At 34.8% G+C, this 26,684-nt stretch overlaps 2 protein-coding genes across 4 annotated transcripts in view; one reads left to right on the top strand and one right to left on the bottom strand.

The window, feature by feature from the left end:
• Window positions 1-26,348, bottom strand: part of LOC109825146 (uncharacterized protein YpgQ) — a 31,755-nt gene extending 5,407 nt beyond the window's left edge. The window contains exons 1-7 of one of the 3 annotated variants that reach the window (XR_002242910.1): window positions 26,001-26,348; window positions 25,655-25,685; window positions 25,540-25,558; window positions 25,173-25,273; window positions 14,695-14,793; window positions 3,297-3,472; window positions 3,144-3,218 (exon numbers count right to left, since the gene is read on the bottom strand). Coding sequence is in view for 1 of the 3 variants with exons in the window: in XM_020391889.1 (XP_020247478.1) it covers window positions 3,297-3,472; window positions 14,695-14,793; window positions 25,173-25,273; window positions 25,540-25,558; window positions 25,655-25,685; window positions 26,001-26,168 (594 nt within the window). In the remaining 2 variants the exon portion in view is untranslated. Of the gene's footprint in view, window positions 1-3,143; window positions 3,223-3,296; window positions 3,473-14,694; window positions 14,794-25,172; window positions 25,274-25,539; window positions 25,559-25,654; window positions 25,686-26,000 lie in introns of all 3 variants that reach the window. The other 2 variants (XR_002242911.1, XM_020391889.1) reach the window with 2 other exon arrangements.
• On the top strand, window positions 17,006-25,159 carry LOC109825149. Its single transcript, XM_020391890.1, has 2 exons — window positions 17,006-23,373; window positions 23,652-25,159. Exons 1-2 carry the CDS (start codon window positions 22,970-22,972, stop codon window positions 23,722-23,724), a joined length of 477 nt encoding a protein of 158 aa, XP_020247479.1. The 5' UTR covers window positions 17,006-22,969; the 3' UTR covers window positions 23,725-25,159.

Genomic DNA, 26,684 nt, shown 5'->3' with positions numbered 1-26,684 from the left:
CTGCTTACGCGGACTGTACAGTTTACGTCTTGGTAGTGATTTCTTCTGCTGCAACCTCTATATTTTCTAACCTCTTCCGAACTCCTCCGGCCACCTACACTAACTATAAACACCTTCTCCGACTTAAAAAACAACTCCACCACCACTAAAACAAAGAAAAAAATCTGCTAAGACACCTAGGTATTAAGCGCTAGCCCAAAGTCTCACTGTACCTAGCGCTTTTTATAACACTGACATTTATTATTAATTATTGTAACTAAAAAATAGAAGAAGAAAATTGCCTAGACTCTAGGTGTTGGGTTCAACACCTAAGCCATCTAGCACTTTCAATAACCTTAGCAACATCTGATCTCTCGCCTCTTCATTGACTAGATCTCACCAATGCCCAAACTTCGACAAGCTCCGATGAGTTGCCACTATCCAATTAAGTATCCCCATCGTCAGATCTCTTTTGATCTACCTTCGATGAATCACGACATTACACCACCAAGTCATTGACAATTTGAAGTTCAATCAGGTCTCCATCATATTCAAACATGACTTTGGAAAGTTGTAGAATAATTAAGAAGCTACATGCTAGTACTTTCAGATCCCAATTAGATCAAATAGCCACCAAAGTTTAAATAATCAACATCATCGTACTTTTCGATCGGATTTGGATTAGCGTTGAAGGCATCACATTCAAAAGCCTTCTCCATTTGGAGAGGAGGCTTAGCCTTAGTCCACATCAGCTGAGCAATAACTTTTTTTTTAATTTTTTAGCATTAAATTTTGTCTGGTCGACTTTGAGATGAGAGGTTAAAATCAAAAAGCACTTTAAATAGATTAATGAGGTTAAAGGAAGAGAGGGTTTTATATAATAAGCTTCACATTAAACGGGCTTCACTCCATTGGCAGTTCACATGCCAAACACAAGCACTCCATATGCTAGAGAGAATTTCAAAACTCAAATTTTATTCATTATCGTCTATGTTCTCAATGAGGCATACAACTTTATATAAAGAAAATAAAATATTACTCCTAGAGAAATAAAATTAAATCAAACCTCAAAAATCCTAAGGTTTAATTCCAAGGAAACAAGATAAAAACTCTTAAAAAATAAAATTTAAAAGATCCTGAGTATCCTAACATCAAATCTTAAACATCAAATCTTAAGGGAATTCTGCCTATATTAAAGATTACATTAAATATTTCTAACTAAGAAAGATCTTAAAAAATCCTAATAGCTTGATTGACGATCTATGATCATCCTGCATCAAATCTCCCCTTGTCAAAGAAAACTCAGCCGCAAGTTTGATAGTGGGAGAATGTACAATGTAATTTGATCGGTGGAAAGTATTTCTTCATGGAACTCGAATAACAAACTCAATAATCAAATGTACCTAAACCTGCATATCCATCCGGCATTCAGGTTCTTGGTTTGACTTGATTTAGGGTTTTGGGCTTAATTTATGCTTGGCTTTTGGATAACATTTGGCTTGGTATTTTAGTTGAGCATAAGTTCTAGCTCAACTTTTGGCTTGAGCTCAAGTCGTGTCTCTCACTCAAGGTCGAGCTCCAAGTCAATCTTCGGCTCCATTTTTCCTTATGGCCTAACTGGAGATTCCAATATCATTGCTTGTTTAGAACTGACTTCCAATTTTGGCTCTTCTTTTTGATGGCTCTCGCTCAGTGTAGATTTCTCAAGAAGAGCTTGTAGCAAGTGGAAACTGATTTTCCAAATATGTGGATCCATCCATGAACTCGCTCAGATACCCGTTAATGTGGACCGAGGTAGGGGCTTTGATCCGAAAGTATAAAGCTCTCCAATGTGTTTTCTTTGACTATCTAAATCTAATCAAAACTATGGTGCTCTCGGAATTGCAAACTTGGCGGGTAACTGAATCTAATCGAGATCTGAATGGAGCAGGTGAACGTTTAAGTCTTTGATAACTTGCCAATGCCATGTTTAGGGGGGAGGGGTTAATTGAACCTCGAACATATTAAGGTCTTCATGGAGCTTCACCAAAGGAGATGAGGACTTGGTGGGGCGATGCCATAACTCATTGGAGATTGATCAGAGGAGATTTGACATTGTAGATAGTCGATGAGATCATGAGAACTCATTGGAGGTCGTTGACAGAGATCGTAGTTGGATTCGACTGAGGACCACGACCTCGCCGTAGAAGAAGGGGTGGCGTTAAGATTTTTGTGGTGATTCATTGTTCGCATAAATAGGAATCACAATTTATTGTTAACATGGACACTTAATTTTTTTCTTTTTTTATTAAGACTAGGTCTTTGTGAGGACTTTGAGATGAAGTGTTAGACTTAAAGGACTTTAAATAGATGGTTAGGATTAAAGAAAGAGGGTTTTAGGATAACAAGCTTCACATAATAGGCTTTTCACCCTATGACACTTCACATGCCAAACACAAGCATTTCACATGCAAGAGAGAATTTCAAAACTTAAATTTTAGTCATCATCACTAGCCTTCTAGATGAGGCTTACAACTTTATTTAATGAAAATTAAAAAAAACAACTCCTAAGGAAAAAAGATAAAATCAAATCTGAAAAATCCTAATGTTCAATTCGAAGAAAACAAGTTAAAATATCTAACAATATAAGATGTAAAAAATCTTGAAGATGCTAACATCAAATCATAAAAATCCTCCCGAAAATAAAGATTGCATCAAATATTTCCAAAAAAAATAAAGATCTCAATAAATCCTAATAGCCTAAGATTGACGATCCACAAATCCAGCATTAGTGATGCATTTTTGTGTATGTTCATGCAAAATGGTGCAACTAATGGACAAGCATGTCTTTTGTGGTCACGGATTGCTGGTTATTACGTGGAAAATGGGTACTTGCTTCTGTAGTATTCAATGTACTTTCCAAGCAAATAAGTATGTTTCATTGTGTGTGTATAAGAGGGGAGGGGTAGAGAGGGAGGGGGGAGAGAACCTCTCAGTGAATATAAGAACAAATTATTAGGTTTAAATCATAACAAATTATTAGGTTTAAATCATAGACATCAAGATGATAATATACAAAGGTGGCTTCACATTTTTCAGCTTCAACCACACAAATGTGAGTACGAGCATCCATTATTAGACACATGCAGGAATCATATAGTGAAAAGAGTTGTGTATGTCTGTACCATAGTTAAATCATCCATCTTGAATAGCTGATCATGTGATCCATAAGGACGCGCAAACTAATTCCATGCATATTCCTTACTAAGGAAAAAAAACAGCATAGCATGATGAGCCATTTATATATAAAATTCAAGTTAGCATTTGTAGTTTGATACCTCTGTTTTCATCAAGTCCTTCAGTTTAAAAAGCTTTTCATGGAAGTGGTTAATTGTGGTCTGCTTCTCATCTTTGTTCATATAACTTTGTCTTGATAAATCCTCACGAGGCAATATCTTAGGATCATGTAGCACTCTGTTTTTACTTCCCCCAAATGTGAAGCAACGAGCAATTCCTAAAAAGGAATATAAATAGACGTTAGTACTTATTTACATTAATAAAAACATTGAGTAAATATCATAGGATTTAATACATAAATCCAAAACTTACAAGCATAATGTAATACTTTTGCACCAATGATGACCATTTTGAACTTAATTGGTCATCGCAAGTCAGTGAATAGTTGAAGGCTCCTTAATTTTTCAATGCTAATTCTCCCACCGTAAGTTAACTAGCTAAGCACTGCTCATCTCTAGAACTTTATACAGTGTAAAGAGCTTTTGTGGATAAAGCTAAAAGTTGAATAAAGCTAAAAGTTATCTCATTTATTTTTAAACCTAACCACTTTTAAAAATCAATATTGTGCCAATAAGCCGAAAATTTTAACCCCCATTTACATTTAACCCCATCTACTTCGAGAATCACTTTAGACCCAAGAAGTTTGGTATACAGTGTCACTCGCTCTATTTTGTTGTAACTTGCTATATTTTTGCCTAAAGTGATTAAGCATGTGGTGTCTTTTTAAACCAAAGGTATATGGTAAAAGTTAGTATATTTTGTCTTCATTTTCTATGTATTTGTTCCAAGTAATTAGGTAAGCGGTGTATTCTTAAACTAAATACTTATACCATATTTTAATTTTTTCACACTAATATCGCGACATCTCTAACTATAGTATAGATGTATTGTTTGCCTACAAATCCATTGGTTTAGACCCAATTATTTTTTTAACCCACCCACTTCCCAAAAGAGTTTTTTTACCCATAAACCTAGATCTTTACCCCAATTAATTTTTTAATCCACTAACTTCAAAAATCACTCTTATACCCAAAATACTCCATCAAATTAATGTTAAAACCCATATTGTATTTCAACACTTTTGGCATATAATGTAGCTTTGCTCATGGTATTCACAACTCCACTACGGTCATCAATTTTCATTTCGTTGTCTAAGTTTGATGGATACACTCTCGATTGATTAAACTAATAAATGTTTCGTATAGAACTACAAATGATAGGATGAAACAATACCCATATCCATATGATATACTACATAATAAAGTTAATGGGAGGCATGTCATGCTTATATACAGTAGAATTCTCATTAACTTTTTGGATATGTTACTTGCAAAATCTAACAGACAGTTTATAAGCTTAGTTGGTAAGAGCGTCAAGTCAATAAATTGAGGGTGGAGCATTGAAATCTGTACGGGCTACATAACTACTAGTCTACTATTGCATAACAACATCCATTGGCCAGTTTGAAACCTGTATAAGGCACAAATTAGTTTCGCATAATAAACCCCTTACATCATTTTTTGCATAATAACTTCTCAGTAAATTTGTGTTTATTTAGTTTATGCCCTTTTTTAGCTTTAGGTTTAGATTCAAGCATAGAATTTCTACTTGTATTTTGAGGTGTTGTTTTGCACATATAATTTATACAAACTTTGGTGCTCTTTCCAAAAATGAAAAGCCCTTCTTCTACTTTATTGCTAGAGCATGAGAGAAAGTCTCCCTTATTATATCTCTCCACTCTCTTCATTAATTTTTTTCACGGTGCGCTTCATTCTTGATTATTTGGTGTGTGGTGAGATTTGTAGGTGAGCTTTCATCTTAGTTCTACTTAAATTTGTGCTAAAGAGTGTTTCTTAAGATTGTTGATCATAGGGTACACTAAAAAAATTGTGGGTTTTGGTTTGTTGCTATAAGTTATAACTTTTTTGTAATAGATCGTCTAATTAATTTAGCAAAAGATGAGAATTTGGCTTGAGTACATTTGTAAAAAATTTTAATGGGTTCATCTCAATTGCCAATGTTGGTAGCTACACTGATGCTCTCCAACATTTTTTATAGTGGGGTCCATAATAGAGACAAAATAATAAATTTCAATTTGTACTTCATGCGTTTATAGAGGTACAGAAGAAGATAGTTTTACTTTTATTTTCATTGACGTTATCACCCTTTACTTCATATTGTGGGTCCTAAAAGCTTGTATGTTCACTGAGATCTAAATGATGGAAAATCTGGTGCAAAAAATATTGTTGAAGAATGGAAAAGGAGACTCTGAATGCTTGTGTTGTCTCGTTTTAGTTATTTAGTTAGAAGAGCATGTCATAAAAGGACAAAGTAAATGATCTCCATATTCTGAGAGATTAGCACAATCATGTGGTTAAGGATTTTAGATACTATGGCAAGTATATAAAGTACAAATTGAAAGTAGACAAACTTGAAGGACGAGAAACATTTGTTCTTCATCCTCCAAGAGCCTACCTAGGATAATTTTTTCATTTTATGAAAAATTCAATATATTCCTCAACTCCTTAGTACATATCATATCACAAACATGACCCTTTAAAGAGACAAATGTAAAGTTTGTAGAGAAAGAAACCTTTTTGTGCATGCATATGAGTAACTAAGGCTAGTGTGTTCCTTAATACACTTATCTAGGGTGTTGCTAACATGGCACACTATAAATCGTTAGCTATTATCTAGATAGGTTGACGATCTAAGTTGTGGGATCTGGATGTGTGCTACATTATTGACACAATAACTAAATGCTAGGAGAAGCACACTAACTCGTGTTCACTCTCTATGTGCATGTGTATTTTCAAATATGTGTATATATACAAATTGGGTTGAACTATAATATCCACATGGTGCAACTAAAGGTAACCCGTGGAACCGACCTACCCTAGTAATAAAAGGGTCGGAACGAGATAAATAAGCTACGATCATACGTGTTAACTCGTGAGAAAGCTCGGGCAGCGGTGGCAGTGACAAGAGGCAGCAGCGACGAGCGAGGAAGGCAGCAACGAGTGATGGTGGCTAGCGGTGACAATGGCAAGATCTTCCAACATCTTTGCTAGACAATTCAATAGATCATATAACTATGAGTTCCTCAAGATTTAACTTTGATACGGATAAGTTTAGGGAGCTCTTAGGCTTGGCCATCATTATGAATGATTGTACCATTCCAATTTGCGAAGTAAGAAGGTATTCGAGCAATTCTCTCGTATCTTTATGAGGATTAGAAACACACAGAAAGAAATATGATTAAAGTTGATGCTCTTAATATCTATGCAAACGAGAAAAATAGACTTAAAAAGAAGCTTTTGAGTCAATTCAGACAGCATTAACGTGATGTCCAATTTGTGGACATTAATAGCCACCAATGTTTTAACTTGATGTCCGATTTGTGGACATTAATAGCCACCAATGTTTTAAAAATAGGCTAATTTTATCAATTTATCATCGAAATATAGGGTTCAGACCGTGCCCGATACAATTTCCACAAAAATTTATCGCATATCATTTTTGGCCCATTTGTCCCAATCATGTCGGTATAAAATCGATAAAGCGGGTGATTTTTGTGCGTTAAAAATCATCCGATTTTCTACAAATTTACATTCTAAGTGAACCGGCTCAGGTTTGGAGACAAAAAACCCTCTTTTTTCCATACCCGATCTGCATCCACTAAACAAAAACAAGACTATCATATCCTATTTCACATCCGCTCATCATGTAACCTTAGTTCTATCCGCCTCCACTGTTCTCTCCCCCAAAACGCTCGCAAATTTCTCACTTGAAGATCTCTGTTGATAACTTCCCTTGAAAATCGTCTCAATATTTCGTAAAATGTGTTTAGACTATATTTTAGGACATTATATTATATATGCTCACCATATGATATGACACCGATTTTTTACTATTTATCCTTGATATAAACCTGATAATCGGGATCTGGTATAAATTTTGGCTATTTGATATATTTTCGATAACTGATATTTAAAACCTTGATAGCCACCGATGGATATATTTGTCTCATGGCTCACTATATTGATCACAGGTAGAAATTACAAAATTAGGTCTTTTAACTTTTTCGAACATAGGATGGAAATGGACTATGATGTGTTTGGTTTTGATTCGTGGGTGGACGAGGAGAGAGCATGGGTCTGTATGCCATTACCGGTGATAAGGGGCACAACTCAAGGAAAAGGCGGGGTTTGAGGCGATGGAAAAAAGAGAGAGGAAGAAAACGAGGAGGTAGCTTCTTAGCTTAGAGTTAGTATCTTTTTTTCCTAGTCTCACATCAATAGAAAATCACATGCAGTGATCAGAATGTCATCAAATCATCAATCTCTTTTCTTCTCAAATTAGAAAGTTACAAGGGTAGTGAAAGAGTTATCTTATATGTTAAGCATGTTACTCAACAACATTGTGCTACGCAAGTTTAACTAAAGATGTTGACTCAAATCGAAACAAATTTGACCTAACAAATAGACTAAATCAACCACCAGAATAAGATGAGTGGGTCAAAACAAATAACTAAACCAGAACTAGATCATCTCCATATTCTTCAAGACCCTCTACGATAAAAGTTACACCATGATCCCCATAAACTGTGCTATAGTTTCATTAATGATTAATGCTTTCATGCACCAATTTTTGGTGCTCATTTTGAGAAACCAAATATCCATAAAAATAAACAATTTGACATATTGATTTAATGGCTTCTAGGCTTTTAAACTGGATGTAAGAGTTAGGGTGCACGGCACAACTCATATGCAACAACATTGTCGTTGTTATGATTATCAAGTTTGTCAAGTCAGGCTATCAGAAAGTTTCATTATTCTAAATGAAAATACTCTAGCAATATTTGGTATGCATGCATGTGAAAGATTCTAAATGAAATATATCAAAAGTTGATGAAAAATGAAATGGGAATTGAAGAGAACTAATTCGTTTCAAGGGAATCCTTGATCAAAAATGCAAAGTGAAAGATCATAATTGCAAAGTGAAAGAAAGAATATTATCAAAGATATAAACATCAAAAAAATATAAATTTATAAAAATATGTGATCATCCATAATAATGAAAATACATCGAAAATACTACATAATTGTTCAAAGTTATGTTACATTGGTGCTTCTATCATGAGGTCATATCTGTACTGACATTTATCGTACCGGATCGAACACCAGCACTGCTTGATCACTCCTTTGAGCATATAGATACATTTATTTAAACAAGTACTCAATTAAACACTCGTCATACACTTCTTAGGCATATCTCCGAACTTGGAATCCATTTTCTGAAATTTGTTGACAAGTGTTGGATTTGTTTCAGCTACACTCAATTTAAAAATATGATTTTAAAGGGTTATTTAGATATCTAGTTTCGAACTATGCTTTAAGACCATATATTTTAGTTGTGTTCCCGTATCCTACTTTTTTACTAATTTCTTGTGACATACAAATCTGTGGTCGTTCATACATGGATATCAATACAATTAAAAGACTTCATAATAGTTCAAAGTTATATTACACTGATACGTCTATCATGAAGCCATACCTATACTAGACATGTATCATAAGATATCGAAGTGTCATATCAGATTGTGCATATATAATATCATGTCCTAAAATATAATCTAAACATACCAAATGAAATCTAATTATATTACATATAAAGAAGGATTGGGGTGCTAAAACTTTTGATTGTCCTTTTTACCCTCTCAAATTTGATCATTCTAACTTTTACTTTAATTATTTTATTTGTTTAATTTATCTCAAAGTCTCATTCAACAAGTGTTAAATTAAATTAATTACAAACTATCATAATAATAAGATTTAATTATTTTCTTAGGCTCTCAAAAACTCCATAACTTATTTAATTAAATGCATATGTTATGGATCTAAGTAACTAGCCATTCTTTTATTTTCCCTTTACATAACTTCTTTTTCATTTCTACATTATAAATTACGGCCATCCATTCTCTTCAACCCACCATATCACCTACTAAGCCAAATTCTCACACCAACATAATGGTTTATGAAATATATTATATGAAAATTTTGTCAAATGGTTTATAGTGTAAATGGCTTGTCTATGTATGTGCATGTGCATACAATGGACAAGATTTGTCAAATGGTTTGTAGACTTAGAGATTTATTTTTTAATAGAGTAGAAGACTATATCTCATGTTCAATTCATAGCTCTTGATTTGTGTTTTGTCTCATAAATCCTTTAAAAAAAAGAATGATAATAGATTATAGGAAAGTTATTATTTGGAAGCCTTGATATTTAAGAGCATGTATAAATTTGATTTGGGAACCAAAGATTGTTTTTAGTAACTTTATATACCATGGATTAGGTAGGATTCTTACTAATACACAGAAAGAATATATAATCTTATTCTTTGAGTTTATGCAAAGCTATTTAAAAACTTTTTACCCCCTTGCAGAATGTCGTAAAGAGGTTTTTGTGCCACTTATCATAATTTGTGCTTTTTCTTGTGAATCTAGGTCATGAGTTGTGCTTTTTTGTTCATTAGATATATTCATGATTAATTCTCAACTAATTACTCGGTTCATATGCAATTTAAGTTCAGAGGTACAATCAACTTATCCAACGATTTCAATATTTCTTGTTCTTTTGATTTTCGTATGTCTATTAATCATCTTTTATGTTCCTTCATTAATAATTATGTTGAATCATCAAACTTTGTTTGTTTTCTTTATTGATCACCAATAAGTTCTTTGTTCCTCTCAACTCTAGTTGTAGGCTGTCTAAAAATCACAATAGATAGTTGATCCCTATCAGACTTCAACCGACAGTTTTGACTAAGAATGTTACAATCAGACGATTTTCTTGTTAACAAAGGAAGGCTACAATCAGAGGATTCTCCTATGGATCAAGAAGAGATTATAAGGCAACGATTTCTTCAAACCAAGATGCAGAATTCATCCTTACAGCTGAAACACATGTAATTTCCAAAGTCAACACAATCGCTACATCCTCAACTATTTCGCAGCTCCATATCGCTGCAAAACGCGACTCCAGATACTGCGTTTAGGCGCAAGTCAAGACTTTGACTCGTTCAAACGCGATCCATACGGTTTTAAAAAAACCGCTACTCACCCACGATCTGGGGAGTGGTTTAAGTGGGTTATTATACCCGATTGATGGGGCGACTAAACCCTCATTTAGGCGCGGATTATGAGGACAGTTACACCCCTAATATCCCTATAAATATCAACAAACTCAACAGAGTTCGGGATCGGATTTGGGGAGAGGATCTAGGGGATCAGATTTCAAAGATCTGAGAGTGATTCTGGCGGCTGATGGATTAATCCTCTCTTCAGCAACAAAGAATTCATATACTTGGCTTATAAATCGATTATTCGGTTAAAACAACTCTTTTAACAGAGTTTGGCATTCATTCTGAGTCATAAAACTCGCAAAGAGTTCTCCAATTGTTCCAGTGAAGACAAGGCGTTCGGATCGTCAACGGAGAACAAATTCGACATAAGCATTCGAAGGAGGCACTCCATCGCTACTGTGAAGAACCCAGAATTAAACAAGGGAGAATCCAGATCATTCTCCTCTCTTTTGTAATCGAAAATCCAAATTGTAATTAAAATCGAGAGAATACAAATCAAATTTCTTTCATTTTACTTACTTCAAATTTTCCACCAAACACTAGCCTACAAAGATTAACTAATAAAACAAATTGGCTATCTATCTTCTATTCATTAAGTAAATTAGAATACACAAACCCATATATGATATATTTGACTGAATTGTAAAACGTTTTGATTTATTATATGAAGTCTAGATTTATTTGTCTCTATATTGAGATTCTCTATTATATTAAAAAATTGACCTACACATTTCCCACGAGCTGAGCTATTCAAAGAATATCTTTATATCGGTCGTGATTATATCTTTATATTGGTTGTGATTCCATCATGCTACTATAGCTTTTGTAATTTTGCATCTAATAATATTTTTTGCTATTCCAACAAGATACTAGACATTTAATATTATTTTTTTCTTTTAGTGGCCTTTGTATCTTTCGTGCATTATATCTTGAGAGTCAATATACCCCAAGTAAATATTATATCGTAAGTGCATATTTAAGAATCAATAATGTAGAATATATTGTTTACTAATAATTATTAAACAAAGTATGCCACGTGCAACGCATGTGTGGCATACTAGTTATATAAAAAAACATATATACACACATATATATACACATATATACATGTATATACATATATATGTGTATTTAGGATCACTAACCAATTATAGAGAAACTTAATCAGAGAAAGGAACCTACTAAAATTTTGCCAAGAAACTTCATAGGGCTAAAAAAATTTCTAAAAGCAATTAAGAAATTTTGAGGAACATTTTTTCCTTAACAAAGAAGACTTGCAATATGAATGATAGGGATCAATATACTCGATTCTATTCTAGAGGAACTTAGCATCATAGATCTCATTGAGATATCATCAAATTTTATTCGGTTTGAGATAATGCAAATTTTACTTGGTTATTGTTAGGATAAGAATAAGGTTACTGATAGAATTGAGATTGTTTTGATTTGATTTGTTTAGAGATGAGCATTTACATGTTTTTAGACAAGATTCGAATTATCTTCTGTTTATTTGAATCTCTATAAAAGGGGTGAACTTTTATGTCACCGTTAGTAAATTTTGAATGAGAATTATTGATCAAAGAGATTTCTAGAGTGATTTTAATTATACTTTTTAAGCTTATTCTTTCAGATCTGAACCTACAAAGCCTCAGTGATGCAGGACGGAGAAGTACCAGAACCCTCAGGTGAACAATACCCGTGAACAGTATTTATGAACAGTATCACGTGTTCTCCACATTGCAACCTCTTCTTCACAGATCTGATCCATGCAGAATTCGTCAGGGATGAGAACTACAAAACTCAGATCCAAACCTTTATTCCTATTTAATCAAATTGCTTATATTGTGATTAATTAAAACTGATACATCATTGATCTTATATTGAATTGACCCTTTCATTTTGATACCTTTTCCTAGGATCTAACTAACAAGAATTAAATTCAAATGCTGAGTACTCAATTAGGATTTGTGGACTGTGCCCAGCTCTATCAGCAGGCCCCTTCTTTTCAAGACATGCTCGTCCGGTACGGAGGTTTCAATTGGACCTTTTGCTCTTACCGGGTTTCAAATCATTCGTATGGTCTTCCCAAGAACTGAGTGACAAAACTGGCTACCAGCAAGAAAGGATTCGATGATCTACCTACCGACCGATTCACTCTCCATCCAGCACTCACTTGAAAGCTTTTAGTTACGACTGAAAGAATAAGCACTCGAACGACTTTCAATGTTGCGATCGGGCGGGATCCCTTTTTCTATATTTTTAGAGAAAGGGAATTGACGTTTCATGCCTCAGGTTTATTGAAAACGCATTCCTTATTTGTTGTAGTTTTTGCATCATTTATTACTATTAGTTGTTAGTCTATTATAGTTTGATATTTAAAGTTATTTTCTGTTGTAATTTTAGTGTGAGTTTGCATTTACTCTGCATATTAGTTTGTTTAATCACTTTTCCTAGAACTTGATAGATTGTGCTACGTCAATAAACTTCAAAGAAACCATCGCACATATAATGGATATATTGGGCAACATATCGGCCTATATATCAGCTTATCGGGGATACATCACCCAAAAATTGCCAAAAAGTGATAAGGATATTGAAATTAAATCTTTTTATGGCAAGCCCGATAAAAGGATATATCAGCTAGTTTATTAGGTATATCAGGAAAATTTAGAAAAATGGATCGAACACCAGCACTTCATGAACACTCCTTGAGTACACGCATGGATTTATTTATATGAGTACTCAATTAAACACTTGTCACACACTTCTTAGGTGAATCTCCTAACTTCACATCCAAATTCTGAAACTTTTGGGCAAGGGTTAGCTGATAGTTCAAAACTACAATTTTAAAAGGTCATTTAAGTATCTAGCTCATAACTATAACTATGCTTTCAGCTCATATGTTTCAGCCTTGTGCCGGTACCCTAATTTTTACTAGTTTCTTGTGACCAATGTTTTAAATGCGCGAGGCGCAATGCGGAGCGCAAAGTCAGTTTACGCGCACATGCGCAAGGCGCAATGCGAGGCGCGCGCCCGAGCGATTCCACAAAAAAATTTGAGATATACAAGATGAATGAAAAGTATATATATTTGTGAAATTTCATATATATTTGTCAAATCCAACTTCCTAGCTCACTACCTCAAATCATTAACTCAAATTATTAAGTATTCAGTAAAGTAGTAAACATTAAAAATCAGTTTACTACTAAATTATCGAACACGAAGATGCTCTTGAAAAAGATAAACGAAGAAAAAAAGAAAAGAAAAAAAGGGGAGAGAGAAACGAGCAGATAAAGAAAAGAAAAAAACGAAGATGAAAAAGATAAACGAAGAAAAAACGAAGAAAAAAGGGGAGAGAGAAACAAGCAGATAAAGAAAAAAATGAAGAAAAAGAAGAGAGAATCGGGAAGACAGAACACGAAGAAAGAAGAGAAAGAAAAGAAAAACGAGCAGAGAAATAAAAGAAAAAAATGGTAAAATACCTTCGATCACCGCCGGCTACTCACCGCGTTCTGCTCGTCAACCTCTGGCTGCTCGTCGACCTCCGATCGCCGAAAGAAGCTCGCCACCGCAGGAGAAAACCAAAGACCATAACCAAGAGGGGAGAGAGAACGGAAGAAGCCCTAATTCTTTGCAACAGTAACAATCAAAGATGTGAGACCGAACCCAAGTAGTTTGGGACTTTGGATTTAAGATTGAGTCGGGTTTTCTACCCGATAGCCCGCTATTAAATAATCAAATCCTCCTTCAAATTGATGCGCTCGCCTCGCCGCTTCTGATGAGGCGCTACGGAGCGCTAGGAGGTGCGCGCTCGGCGTAAGCGTAGCGCCCCGCACCTCATGCGAGGTGATACACCGCTACGTCGCAGCGCCTTACGCCCGAGGCGCGCGCCCCAAACCGCCTTTAAAATCACTGCTTGTGACCAGTACTCGATCTCATACTCGTATCCATGCAAATTAAGTTCAAACTCACCAATATAATTCTAGCATTTAAAATATCATTGCAATAAAAATGTTAAGAAGGTTTTCCATTGTGTATTCAATTTTTGACATTGTTTTCGAGTAACTAATTGTAACCTATCTGTAACCCAATATGAATGTCAAATTCCATCTATTATAGTGAAAATCCTACTTTCTAATTGTAGAGAGAACAGACAGCACCAAGAATAGACCAAAGAAGTGTCGAAAGTGGATATAACAGTTTTAGTATGACCATCATTCACTAAAATCACCATAAAGACGTAATTTCTATTATTCAACTGAGAGATGAAAAATAGCGTTTGCTATGCTTACCGATAGCACCTATTGCATCAAGACGGTCAGCATCTTGGACAACCCCAAATTCCGTAGAGAAATCAAAGCATGATATCTTTGCAACTTCATTTTTAAAACCTGTATATATAATGATGCTTCATTAGAAACTCTTAGTTTGTAAAAATTTCAGCATTTTGAAATGTTGCCAATAACTCAAACTGAGAAGATAGTTGGAGAATTTAGATTGATTCTTCTCTTATTAGATGATTAGTCATAATGGGAATCTCATTCCCAAACATCAATTTGGTTCAGGATTCCATTTCCCTACCATGTGATACATTATGAACTGAAGCTACTATTGTTACAAAGAAAAACTAGATATTAGCTAACAATGTAGGTCAACTATATGAAAATGTAGGTGAGAAAACTAAAATATAAAATAAAGCCATATCTATTGTTTATAAATCAATTAAGTTTCAAATCTTGTAAAAGTAATCAAATACGCATTAATCTCAGGGTTGAAAATCTCCATGTATGAAGCAAATGACAAAGGATGATAATGACAACAAATAATTTTATTTATGTATTTAACATGAAGTTTGAACTGAACATAGGAATACCCTACTGAAAAAGCATTGGCAAAATTGTAAATGAGCTAAAAGTTTTATACAACTTGTGAGCTAAAAGTTTTACACAACTTGTGACAATATCAAGACATTCTGAACTTGTCTGAAGTGAGTACTCTGGAAACAATATAAACAACACCAGGAATTCATTAAGATTTATGCAGGAAATAAAGACAGCTATATAAATCAACAGGCAGAAGCTTACTCATTACCAGGTATGCGATGAAAGTGAAAGTGCAAAACATTTATACTCATTGAAATAAGTCAAAATCAAGAAGATGCCAACAACTTGGCAAGTCTGTTAAATTAAGACTTCCAGACCAAGTTTTTGGGTCCGCTCAAGTCATTTATTACTTGGCAAAGGTAGAGCTCTGTCCCTTTATTTATATTCCCCAAGCTCTCTCTAATTCTACGAGTAAAGGTGTATGTAGTGGTTTTTGTTCATGTGGGCGGGATTTGTTACATATCAAATTAGTTTCTTCTAGTTGCTGTCAACTTATGGCAGCTGACAACTAATAGAGGTTAAGCGTCAACTCCTTAAGTATATCTCTCCATGGGGTTCTCATTAATATGGCAAAATACTTGAACTAAAATTGACATCTTAATGCTTGTAGCCTGAGAGAGGAAACTACACTTTAAACATCTTGGACTTAATGTAGAACCTGAGATCCATTCCCAAGAAAATAAAAATAAAAATAATTCTCCACTGACTGCATAGACAATTTGTGCAAGTTCAATCATCTCTTTGGGACTGCTTGTTTGCTGTTGAGTCCATACAACTTCCCTATTACATTCAATGTCATCAACATGAAAAAATAAAGAACCAATTTGAATAAGCGACTGCCCTCTGTAAAAAATTCCTGTAGAAATCATGTCAGCAATAGATGTCGATAGGAAAAAAATTATTTTCATTTCTTGAAAAAGCATTCCTAAGTATATATTGGAATGGTTGAGAAGAAATACTTTTACTATAAATCATCATCATTCTAGACCCTGCGCAAATGTTGGTACAGCTACTTTTCTTTAAACATTCCTAAAACAGGCGTGAATCTTCAACACTTTGTTGTTGATATGTAATAATTCTTTTACAATTTGATTCACTAGCCTGGAATTTCTGGGAAATATGCGGTACATTTCCATACACATTATTTCACTTTCATGTTGACGTATATCAAAAACTACTTTAAACGGAAAAAATATCAATGTATAGACTAGTTTAAACGTATGACAATATTACATGTGTTTTAAGGATGTTTCAGAAGTATAACCTCAAAATTATAGCTAATTTTCCCAAATAATTGTAATACCTAATTTGCTCGCAAATTTGTTTTCATCTTCAATTTTACCATCAATCTAATTATTAGAGAATCTATTTGAATATACTGTTAAATTTAGCAACTAATTAATTATTTCATGAAGTATTAAATTATCCTTGACTAAATTTAAAACACAACACTTCTATTTGTCAATGCCATAAATGTCGCCGCAATCCCAGCTAGGCTGCCTCCTCTCTCCTACCTCGCACCCCTCCTGCACCCGCAACGCTCGAGTCATGCAACTCCTCTTCCCTTTAACCAACATCCACTTATCCCACTTAGTACCTGGCCTCTCACCCCCCGCCCCCCGCAAAACAAACCCTCCCCCCCCCCTCTCAAACACCACATCACCAACAGTGTCTACCTTCTTGCTCACCATCCCATGCCATCTCCTCCCTTCCACCAGCACCTCCTCTCTTCTTTCATCACATGCCACCCATTCCCTACCATATTCCACCCACTTTGACCCCTTCCCCCTCCCCTCACATCCTGGCAAGTCTTCATCTGTCCCCACCCATCCTCAACTCATTTATCTATTAAATGATATTATTCTAGTGAAACATAGATTCAGAAATACAATTACGGAGGAAAACACATTGCATCGAAATTTAGTACTTAATACTTGGAGGCAAAGTTTTTATATTTTCAAATAGAACCAACATTTTTAATGTGAATAGTGTCATAGAGTAAGCTATCTTATAACAAGATGAAAAGTCAACTCCTATTTATTCAGGCGAGACATAAAAATGTGCTAGATTGGAATTTTATCATATATGTAATCATTTTTTACCATAAATATTTTAATGGACTTTAGATTTTACATGAACAAATTTATGCATATATGTTACTGTAAAGAACAGCATAACCAAGCTACTTAGACATAGGTGTCCTCTTAGGCCCTAAGTAGGGCATATGAAGCAGTCAATCCACTTGAACATCCCTAGGTGCTCACAAATCACCAATGTTACATTAAACGCTGGGCGCTTTTAGGCGTCGGATTTGGCGCCCAACGCTTAGTCCTAGGCGGACGCCTAACAGGTTTCTGGGCGTTTTTTTTTCTTTCTTTGTTTAAGTGGTGATCGATGAGGTTTTGCTGAAGGTCGGAGGAGGTAGTGGAGGTGTTCATATTTGGAGGTTAATAGAGTTTGGAGGACGTATAGGCTACGACACATAAAATCATAATCAAGGCCTACAGGGTGCAATCCACGTAAGCAGACAATGCTCACCTAAACGCTCGTAATATCTAGGTGGGCAGCCTAAATACCGCCTAGGCGCTAGGCGCTAGTTAGGCAGCCTAGGTACTGCCTAGGTCTAGGCGTACGCCTAAGCGGACTAGGCGGAGGTTTTTTAAAACAGTGCAAATCACTTTAAAAAGGCAATTTACTTGGTTAGAATATAGTTGGATCTTACAACTTCAAATCCAATCCATAATGATCCCTAAGGGGACGTATATCTTCTCTAGACTGATGTGCAATCTCATATGAATTTCCTTCCGCTATTCTGCCATCCCTTTCTTTCAAATTATTGATGTGAACTGAGTTGACAACATTCCTTTCCACCACTAGCAATGTCATTTTCCTCTAATTATTCTCATTAATTTTGATGTACGCTCTACTATTTTTACTTAGGTTCCAACTCTCATGTCATGTCGTTGTTAAGCCCTCTTTCATTTTTGCTCGTATGGCATGCAACCCTTGTTGCTTGTTTCCTTCTCTTCATCTGTTGTTGCTCCATTGTAAGGTCGTTATTGTTCTATATTAATTATTAAGGGTGGAGGTTTCAACTCTCTTTACACACACATAGGTCATGTTCCCATTTTATTCTGACATATTTCTTAAGTATGCCCATGATGCATGTCTATCTATGCTTCTTATCTATATCCACATTACAATTCCTTAAATTTCCATGATAACTTGCATACTCTTATAAAGAAAATATATTAAGCCTCCTCAATGAAAAAAATATTGTAAGAATGGTGCTTTTGGAAAATGGCAAGTAAATTGGTTTTCTCAAGCAAAAATGTCTTTATCTTAGAATGCAGGCACTAATTCCAAGAGGTTCAATGCTTTGTTATAATGAAGCATGTATTTGACACTTGACCCATGCTCAGATGGAGTATGCCCATTGAAGAAATACGGTAAGAAACTTCTTTCTAATCATAGTGTAAACTAGAAAACAAAGTCTTTGCATAAGAAGATTCTTCAACATTTATGCTATACCTGTGTTCATATTATTATTAATGAGAAATTGATATGTAGAACAATGATACTTTTTCCTTGACAATAGACTATAGTATATCTAATAGTATTGTCAAAGTGCAAGGTGTAGAGCAACGGTAAAAGCCTTTAACGTGCCCATTAAAGATCCAATGTGCAAGGTGTAGATGAGACACTTGCCTAACTAAAGTAAGACGTAACTGCTACCACTCCATAAAATTTTGAACATAATGACAATTTACACTTAAGATCAACGCAATACATGTTGATTATTAATACTAAATTTAAAGAAACTCTTATTCAGGTACATAATTTTCTTTCACATATACTTGATAATAACCTATAATTCTGGAAAACGGGTTTCTCAACCAATGTTGAAACTAGAAAAAAAGTAGTGATAAGAAAACATGAAAAAAGTATGAGAAAGAGAATGGGAGGATAAAAAAGGACGACAGGAGAAGAAAGATAAGGCAGCCACCTAATGAAGAAATAAGAAGAAAAAAAACTCATAATAAAAAGAGGAAGAAAGAGAAAAGAAAAAGGGTAAATGGCATAAAAATACCATAAAAGTTTCCATTATGCAGCAGATAAATACCATAAGTTATATTTTATAGCATTAAAATACCATAAGTTTTCAAGAAGTAGCACATTGCTACCATCTGTTAACAGATTAATGGAATATTCCATAAAACATGCCAATCTGATTGTCACATGAAAATTTTGATTAGCATTTAACGTTAATGATTGCAATATTTACTCTTTTACCTACCCCTCTCTATATTTAACTTTTTACATACTTTTTTAAACCCTAAACCCCAAAATCTCTCCCATTCTCCTCAAATTTGACCTCTAAATCCCCAAACTCTATCTTGATCTTCCCCATTTCATCGCTGACATCCCAAATCATTGCAGGCAAGCATGAAGTCAACATCCAGAGTTTCAAGTTCACGTTCGAATTCAAGTTATGGTGGAGCCAGTAGGAGACAAGGGTGTGTTATTGTGGAACAATTTTGTCACTGAAAACCAATTCTTGAGTGAGGAATTACCAAATTAGGGATGAAAGTCTTAGCCCTAACGAGATCCCTTCTCCAAGGTCCAAAGTTTGGTGCAATCCCTCTTCTTCTCCATGATCAGCCAAACCCCAACGAGATCAAGTTTCTTAAAATAAAGGTATGGTTAAAATTCTAAAGAAATAATGTTAAAAATGGAGGGGTTGAGTGTACTTATCGTTGTAATTATGCCAGGGGTAATTTCATCCATCCATCAGTTTTATAACATTGTTAGTGAGTTTTTAACAAGATGGTAGCAAGGTGCTACTTTTCGACAACTTCTGGTATTTTTATCCGACAAAATGCAACTTGTGATATTTATCTGCTGCATAATGGAAACTTTATGGTATTTTTATATCATTTACCCAATGAAAAATAATGAATATTTTAATAGTGTAGTAGAAAATTAAGAAGTAGAAGAAGAAAAAAGAACAGAAACTAGAACCTATCTTGTTTTCAGTAAATGAAATTTCCATTAACCAAACTGAGCATTTAATTACATTCATAACCCGTCATATCCAGGAACAAATTACAACTTACCAGTGTTCAATCCAAAACTAAAATTGAGCGGACTTTGGACAACTACATACTCTAGCAAATATGTCCACCTTAACATTTTTAACTAAAACATTAACATTCAAAGCACAATGCTGAAACTAGAACCCACTTAGTAATTATTGTTGTCATTCAATCCAGAATAAGCAGTTTGCGACTACAGAATCAATGTTTCAAATATATCAGTAGTAAGAATAATAAAAAAAATGGGAAAATGAGAAAGAAGAAGAGGGAACAGACAAGCAATTTGGGAAAGAAACATAATGAGGAAAAAATGGCAAAAGAGTATATGAAATAGAAGGAATGAGAGGATGCAGCAACAGTAGTAGAACAAGAAGGAACACTGAGATGCACCAAGGCGTGAGGCACAAGGGAGAACAAGGAAAAATGGAAAAATGAGGTGTGCATTTTGCTTACATGATGCCTCAGGTACCTTGTGCGATGCAGCTATAGAGTCCAAAGTGGCTGATGCCCGATGCAATAACCTAGTGTGTCAAGATGAGAAAATGTCTACATAATTGAGCAACTACTTTTATTGAGGAAAAGGGCATTATGTAGAAACTAATTTACGTAGATAGTTTCTCTAGTAAAAAGAATAGAGCTCTAGCTGATGATCTTCACAATATTATCCATATATTCTACAACCACACGCTCTCTAGTATCTTATATTTGACAGTAAGGATTACCAAATGTCATGATGTCACATAATCACATCTAATGTTGTCATTACTTGGGATAATTGGACAACATTATGCTTCAATCAATTAGAATGCTGATAGCAACACAATTTGGAGATTGTAAAAGAAGCATTTCAAACATAGACATGAAGTAGAAAATGAATCCTTTAAACTTGGAGATTATCTCTTCCCATGGTTGCTTCTAAGGACATTAAAATTATTCAAGCCCCTTATGTGTAACCCTCCAGAACATCCTGCTATGTCAAGTAGTAGAAATGTAAGATACTGATCTCTTTGAATCTTCTTTCCTTTCATAAGCAATGGAGCTTCTCTCCATTCTTCAAAAACTAGTATGAGATAGGAAAAGAAGTTTGTCGTATTTAAGCCACAAAGAAAGCATCACTAGTAAAACAAGGTAACTCAAAACCTTGACCAGTGATAATAGCGTTCTTGTATATTATGCTCAACTGATATAACTACATGCTCACAAGTGTTTTTCTTGACTAATGTGAACTGTCAGAATTAGTGTTATTCTTGTATATTATTCTCCAAAAACTAGTTTGAGATATTTACTGTCTCTACAGACCTTGCCTTCCCGTTCTTTTTTTTTTCCTTTTTCTTTTTCCCCCTTAGATAAAATATATATGCTTTGAACCCTAAATCACATCTCAACATATTATCTTTCTTTTTCAATTATCAAACAAACATCCTTTAATTAATCAGAATGTGGATTATTAATGTTACTTGGATTTTGTGAAAGGAAATACTTTTGTAACTTGTACTTAGAAGCAGCTTCATCATAATAACATTGCTGACATCTAAAGCTGAATTTGTTGTTATTATTGTAGAGAGAGAAAAGTGAGAGAGAGACAGAGAGGTACTATTCAGGAGCCATACCAACCTATTTATAGATGACAGGTTGAGTAGAGTACAAAAAGATATAGTAGTTACTACACAGGAACAAAACAAGCTAAACTAGTCTGATACCTATTCTAACAATTTTCATACGATACAATGTTCTAAAAAACGGATTATGCGGACTCTTACTTGCTCGTTCACTTGGATGCAGACTGAAAATGCTTAGGTTTTGGGAAAGTGCTCCATTATGCGGTCATCCACTAACCGAGCATTTTTTTAGCTATGTGCTCGCATAAAAAGCTTATGCGTCTATGCGGATGCTTTTTTTCTTAATAAACTATTGGGAAAAACCCATTAAAGTGAGACCTGACCCGCTTGATCTCTTTTAACAAAAAGCACTAGCCTTAACCCAATCTCTTCTCTATCTCCTCTAATTATTCCCAAAACATCCACTAGCGAGTCATTGCAAGCATGAAGTCAACATCCAGAGGTTCTCCCTTGATGTAGAAAAGATCCAATATTACGCAGTTGCCTTAAGAATAAAGCATCACAAGTGATTAACTGACTCAATAAAATGATAAAGTTAATTCTGTATTTTTTTCCCTTCATAAGAAAAGTTGTATGATTTAACTTGTGGTTGCAGACATGAGTCATGACTTAGATATTAGTAAACAGAGCCGGCCCTAGGGGTAGGCGGAAGAGGCCTTCGCCTAGGGCCCCAAAACATAGGGGCCCCAATGTAATACTTCTATACCTTTAGATAGATATAGATATGGAAAAGTAAAAGGACTTTGTTTTCGTCTTCTACTAAGCGGTGGGATATTTTCAAAGAACATGTTTTTGGTCTCACACTTAAGCCATTATCACAAACACGGTGGGAAAGTAATGTTGAAAGTGTAAAAGCAGTAAGATTTCAAGCTACAGAAATAAGAGATGCTTTAATTCACTTGGCAAGTATCGATGGAGATCCAAAAATAAAAAATAAAGAGTGAACCTGAGTCCTTAGCAACAAATGAAATGGAGAATTTTGAGTTCTTATTGGGTATGATTGTTTGGCACAATTTATTATTTGCTGTTAATTATGTTAGCAATTTTTTGCAAAAGGAAGACATACAAATTGATATTGCTATAGATCAATTGAATGGGCTTATATTATTTTTTGAAAAGTACAGAGAAAATGGATTTAAGGAGGCCATTACCGAAGCTAAAAAGATTGCATCTGAAATGGAAATTGAAGTTGTATTTCGTGAAAAACGTATCATTCGCAGGAAGAGGCAATTTGATGAAAATGCTACCGAAGAGACAATATTATCTCCTGAAGAATCATTTAGAGTTAAATACTTTCTATATATAGTGGATCAAGCTATTTCTTCTCTTAAGAGTAGGTTTGAACAATTTCGGCATTATGAAGAAGTCTTTGGGTTTTTATTTGATTTGAAGAAATTCAACATTGTTGATGATGCTAGTTTGAAGGCTTATTGTGCGAAACTTGAAGAATCTTTAAAGCATGACAGTCATTTTGATATTGATGACGAAGATTTATTTTTAGAGTTAAAACTTTTGAGAGAATACTTACCAAAAGAAACAACAAAAGCAATTGACGTGCTGAATTATTTGAAGAAATTAGATGGTACTTTTCCGAATGCTTGGATTGCTTACAGAATATTATTGACCATACCTGTTACTGTTGCCACTGTAGAAAGAAACTTTTCAAAGTTAAAATTGATCAAATCTTATCTTCGATCAACTATGTCACAAGAAAGATTGAATGACTTAGCTTTATTGTCAATTGAGAAAAATATAGTGGAGAAACTTGATTATACAAGTTTAATTAATGATTTTGCATCTAAAAATGCAAGAAGAGGTTTCATAAAGTGATAATTCTATTGGTTCATTGATCTTGTTTTGGGAATGAGAGTGTTAGGGTGTGATTTGTAGGCCTTTGGCCAGGGTGGGGTAGCTTATTGTGTTTGATTCTTGAGGTTAGTTATAACATCCCTTGGTATGTAGGCAGCCCTAAAGTTACTTGGGTGTAACACTTTATTTAAAAAAAATCTTGAATATAGGAGGGCCCTTTTAGGATTTTTGTTCAAGTTTTTGCCTAGGGCCCCCGAATGCTCAGGATCGGCCCTGTTAGTAAAGTCTTAACCATTCCTAATAGGATATGTAGTTGTATCAGAAAAATGTGACTTTTTCATCATTTTCTATGAGGAAAAATTTATTGTAACAGATGATAACTCATGATAATGGAAGTATCACATAAATTAGTAAGTAACATTGAGAGAAAGGTTTGAGATCTCAGTACTGTTTTGATTTTCATTTTCCTCCAGGCTCCATTGATATTGGTATCAAGAGTTGCACCGGCTTTGGAATTTCTTTATCAGAAGAATCAGTAAATGGAATAAGTTAACTTGATCACAAACCTTCTATGTATTGATTTCTTTTTTTATTTTTCTCAGTATAAAACTATCAAAATATAATTTGGTACTTGAAATCTCAGATTTCCTACATTAGTCGCTATCAGAAAATATCAGACTTATATTAATTATTATTAACCCAAATTAGTGGTATCAAAAGGTTCCAGCTAGATCAAAAAATCAACATGTTACGGTGGATTATACATATCAGTATCGATCAATACTTAAAACCATAAGTAAGTGATGTCAGATACACAAAGTTTAATCGGGCTCTCAGGATAAAATAAGGTATATAATAGTTTAACCCATTTTTAAGAAGAAGAATAGTGCCATATGAGAAACAAAAAGGGTGACTTCCATCTTTCATTAAAGAGATAATCGAAGGAGATAGATTTAGACTTAGTAAATAACAATGTAACTAGGGATCATGACTATAATAGATGTTTGAAAAACTCAAATATCGAGATCCACCCACACTGATGAGTTTTTTCTCCTTTCTCACAACTTCTAATCTAAGAGTACTTGCTTACCCACTGTGGAAAAAGTTAATATGGTCATCGTTAACAGAATTTGATTGAAAGGTTGTGCAAATGAGTCAATATGACTACAAAAAGCTGACGCTAAAAAGCGGCTAACATGTTTATCCACTCCAAGTTTCTCCCCCTCTTCTCCAAAAGTATGATGCAGAGAGGGGGAAGAGGGGTGGGATAGTAACTTTGCTATATAAATTAAATAAAAATGTTACTTAACACAAGAATATGCTTTCAAACCAGAGTTTAAAGCCACAAATGTTAGAAGCATACCCATTCCTTTTATGATGCTCAATATTTTCTCTCGTTTGCTATCTTCCAATCCCTCTTCCTTGAGAAACTTCTCCAGGATTGATGTATCCTCAACCAAGTCTCTGCACATAAAGATCGAAATCCCAAAGGCATGAAGGTTTCTTTTTCCTAACAAATGATTCTCAATTTTTGGACAAGAATTTAACAAAAATGAAACAGATAACAATCAGGGTGAAATTACAATATGGAAGCTCCAGAAAGTTAAGGACATCATGATGCATAATTCATTTAGTCTGCTTCTTAATTTTAGTAATTAGGCATCATGGACCGAATAACTATAGAAAATATAAGCACACTCGGAAACCAAGGAGTAAAGAAAGGTACCCACTTGGTATACTTGTAGTCTCCTGCAATAACCAAGACCAAAAACGGCCTCCTAATCAGTAACAGAGTACAAACAACGCACCTTTTCCAGACATGGAGGGTAGAGAATAATAACTTACCAATGTCATGAAGAAGAGCAGCAATCTCCACCTGTAAAAAGCAAAAACAAAAAAAGAAAATGTTAAAGGACTGCATATCATCTCATACTTAAAAAATTATCCAGCCTCTATATGGTATACTGGATTCAATCACAAACATGGTTGATCAAACACTACACTTGCAACATTTTCAATTATCCAATTCAAGATTACTCTCATACCCAAATTATCAAACATCTGGTGTGCCAACAAAAGATTAAATAGTAAAAAAAAGCAGACAGCACTCAGGTCTACTCAGCAAATTATCAAACACTTGATGTGCATTAAAACAAAAAAGTTAAGCAATTGGATCCCAATCTTTTCTTACTATCTCAAAGCAATGGTCGTCCAGTCCTTCCTCTTTAGCGAGGGAGAGGGCGAGATCGCGGACCCTGTAAGCGTGAGCAGCGTCGTGGGAGGCGTCACGTGCTCCCATCGTCTCCTCGACCAGCTTCTCAGCCTTCCTCACAACCTCCTGCTGTCTCTCCCACTCCATCGCTGGTTCCTCCGGTCAAAAATATGCGATGTCTCCTATCTATAGGGCTATTGGAAAATGTTGCACCTACTACTGTCTTATGCTTTGTTTGGAATTTTAAGGGCTTGTTTGGATTGAGGGGAACAAGGGAGAAGGGAAGTTACGGGAACTATTCATTTTGTTTGGGAACATTTAGCAGGTGAAGTTATTCACCTTAGTTCTTCTTGGTTCACCTCTTAATAGTATAAAATTTGTTATCCCAAATTAGGGTGTAACCAAGGGGAAGGGAATTCCCTTCCCTTCCCTTCCCTTCTCTCACCTAGTTTCTCTTCCCTTCTCTCACCTAGTTTCCCTTAAGGCTTGTTTGGATTGAAGGGAAGTTAGGAGAACCATTCACCTCCATTCATCTTGTTTGGGAACACTTAGGAGGAGAAGTTAATTCATCCTAGTTCCCCTTGGTTCACCCCCTAATAGTATAAAAATTGTTACCCCCAAATTGGAGTGTAACCAAGGGGAAGGTAACTCCATTCCCTTCCC

Source organism: Asparagus officinalis, chromosome 10 (assembly GCF_001876935.1).
Source record: "Asparagus officinalis chromosome 10, Aspof.V1, whole genome shotgun sequence".
Lineage (NCBI taxonomy): Eukaryota > Viridiplantae > Streptophyta > Magnoliopsida > Asparagales > Asparagaceae > Asparagus > Asparagus officinalis.
The sequence above is the reverse complement of the archived record's forward strand: the minus strand, read 5'-3'. Positions and strand labels throughout refer to the sequence as shown.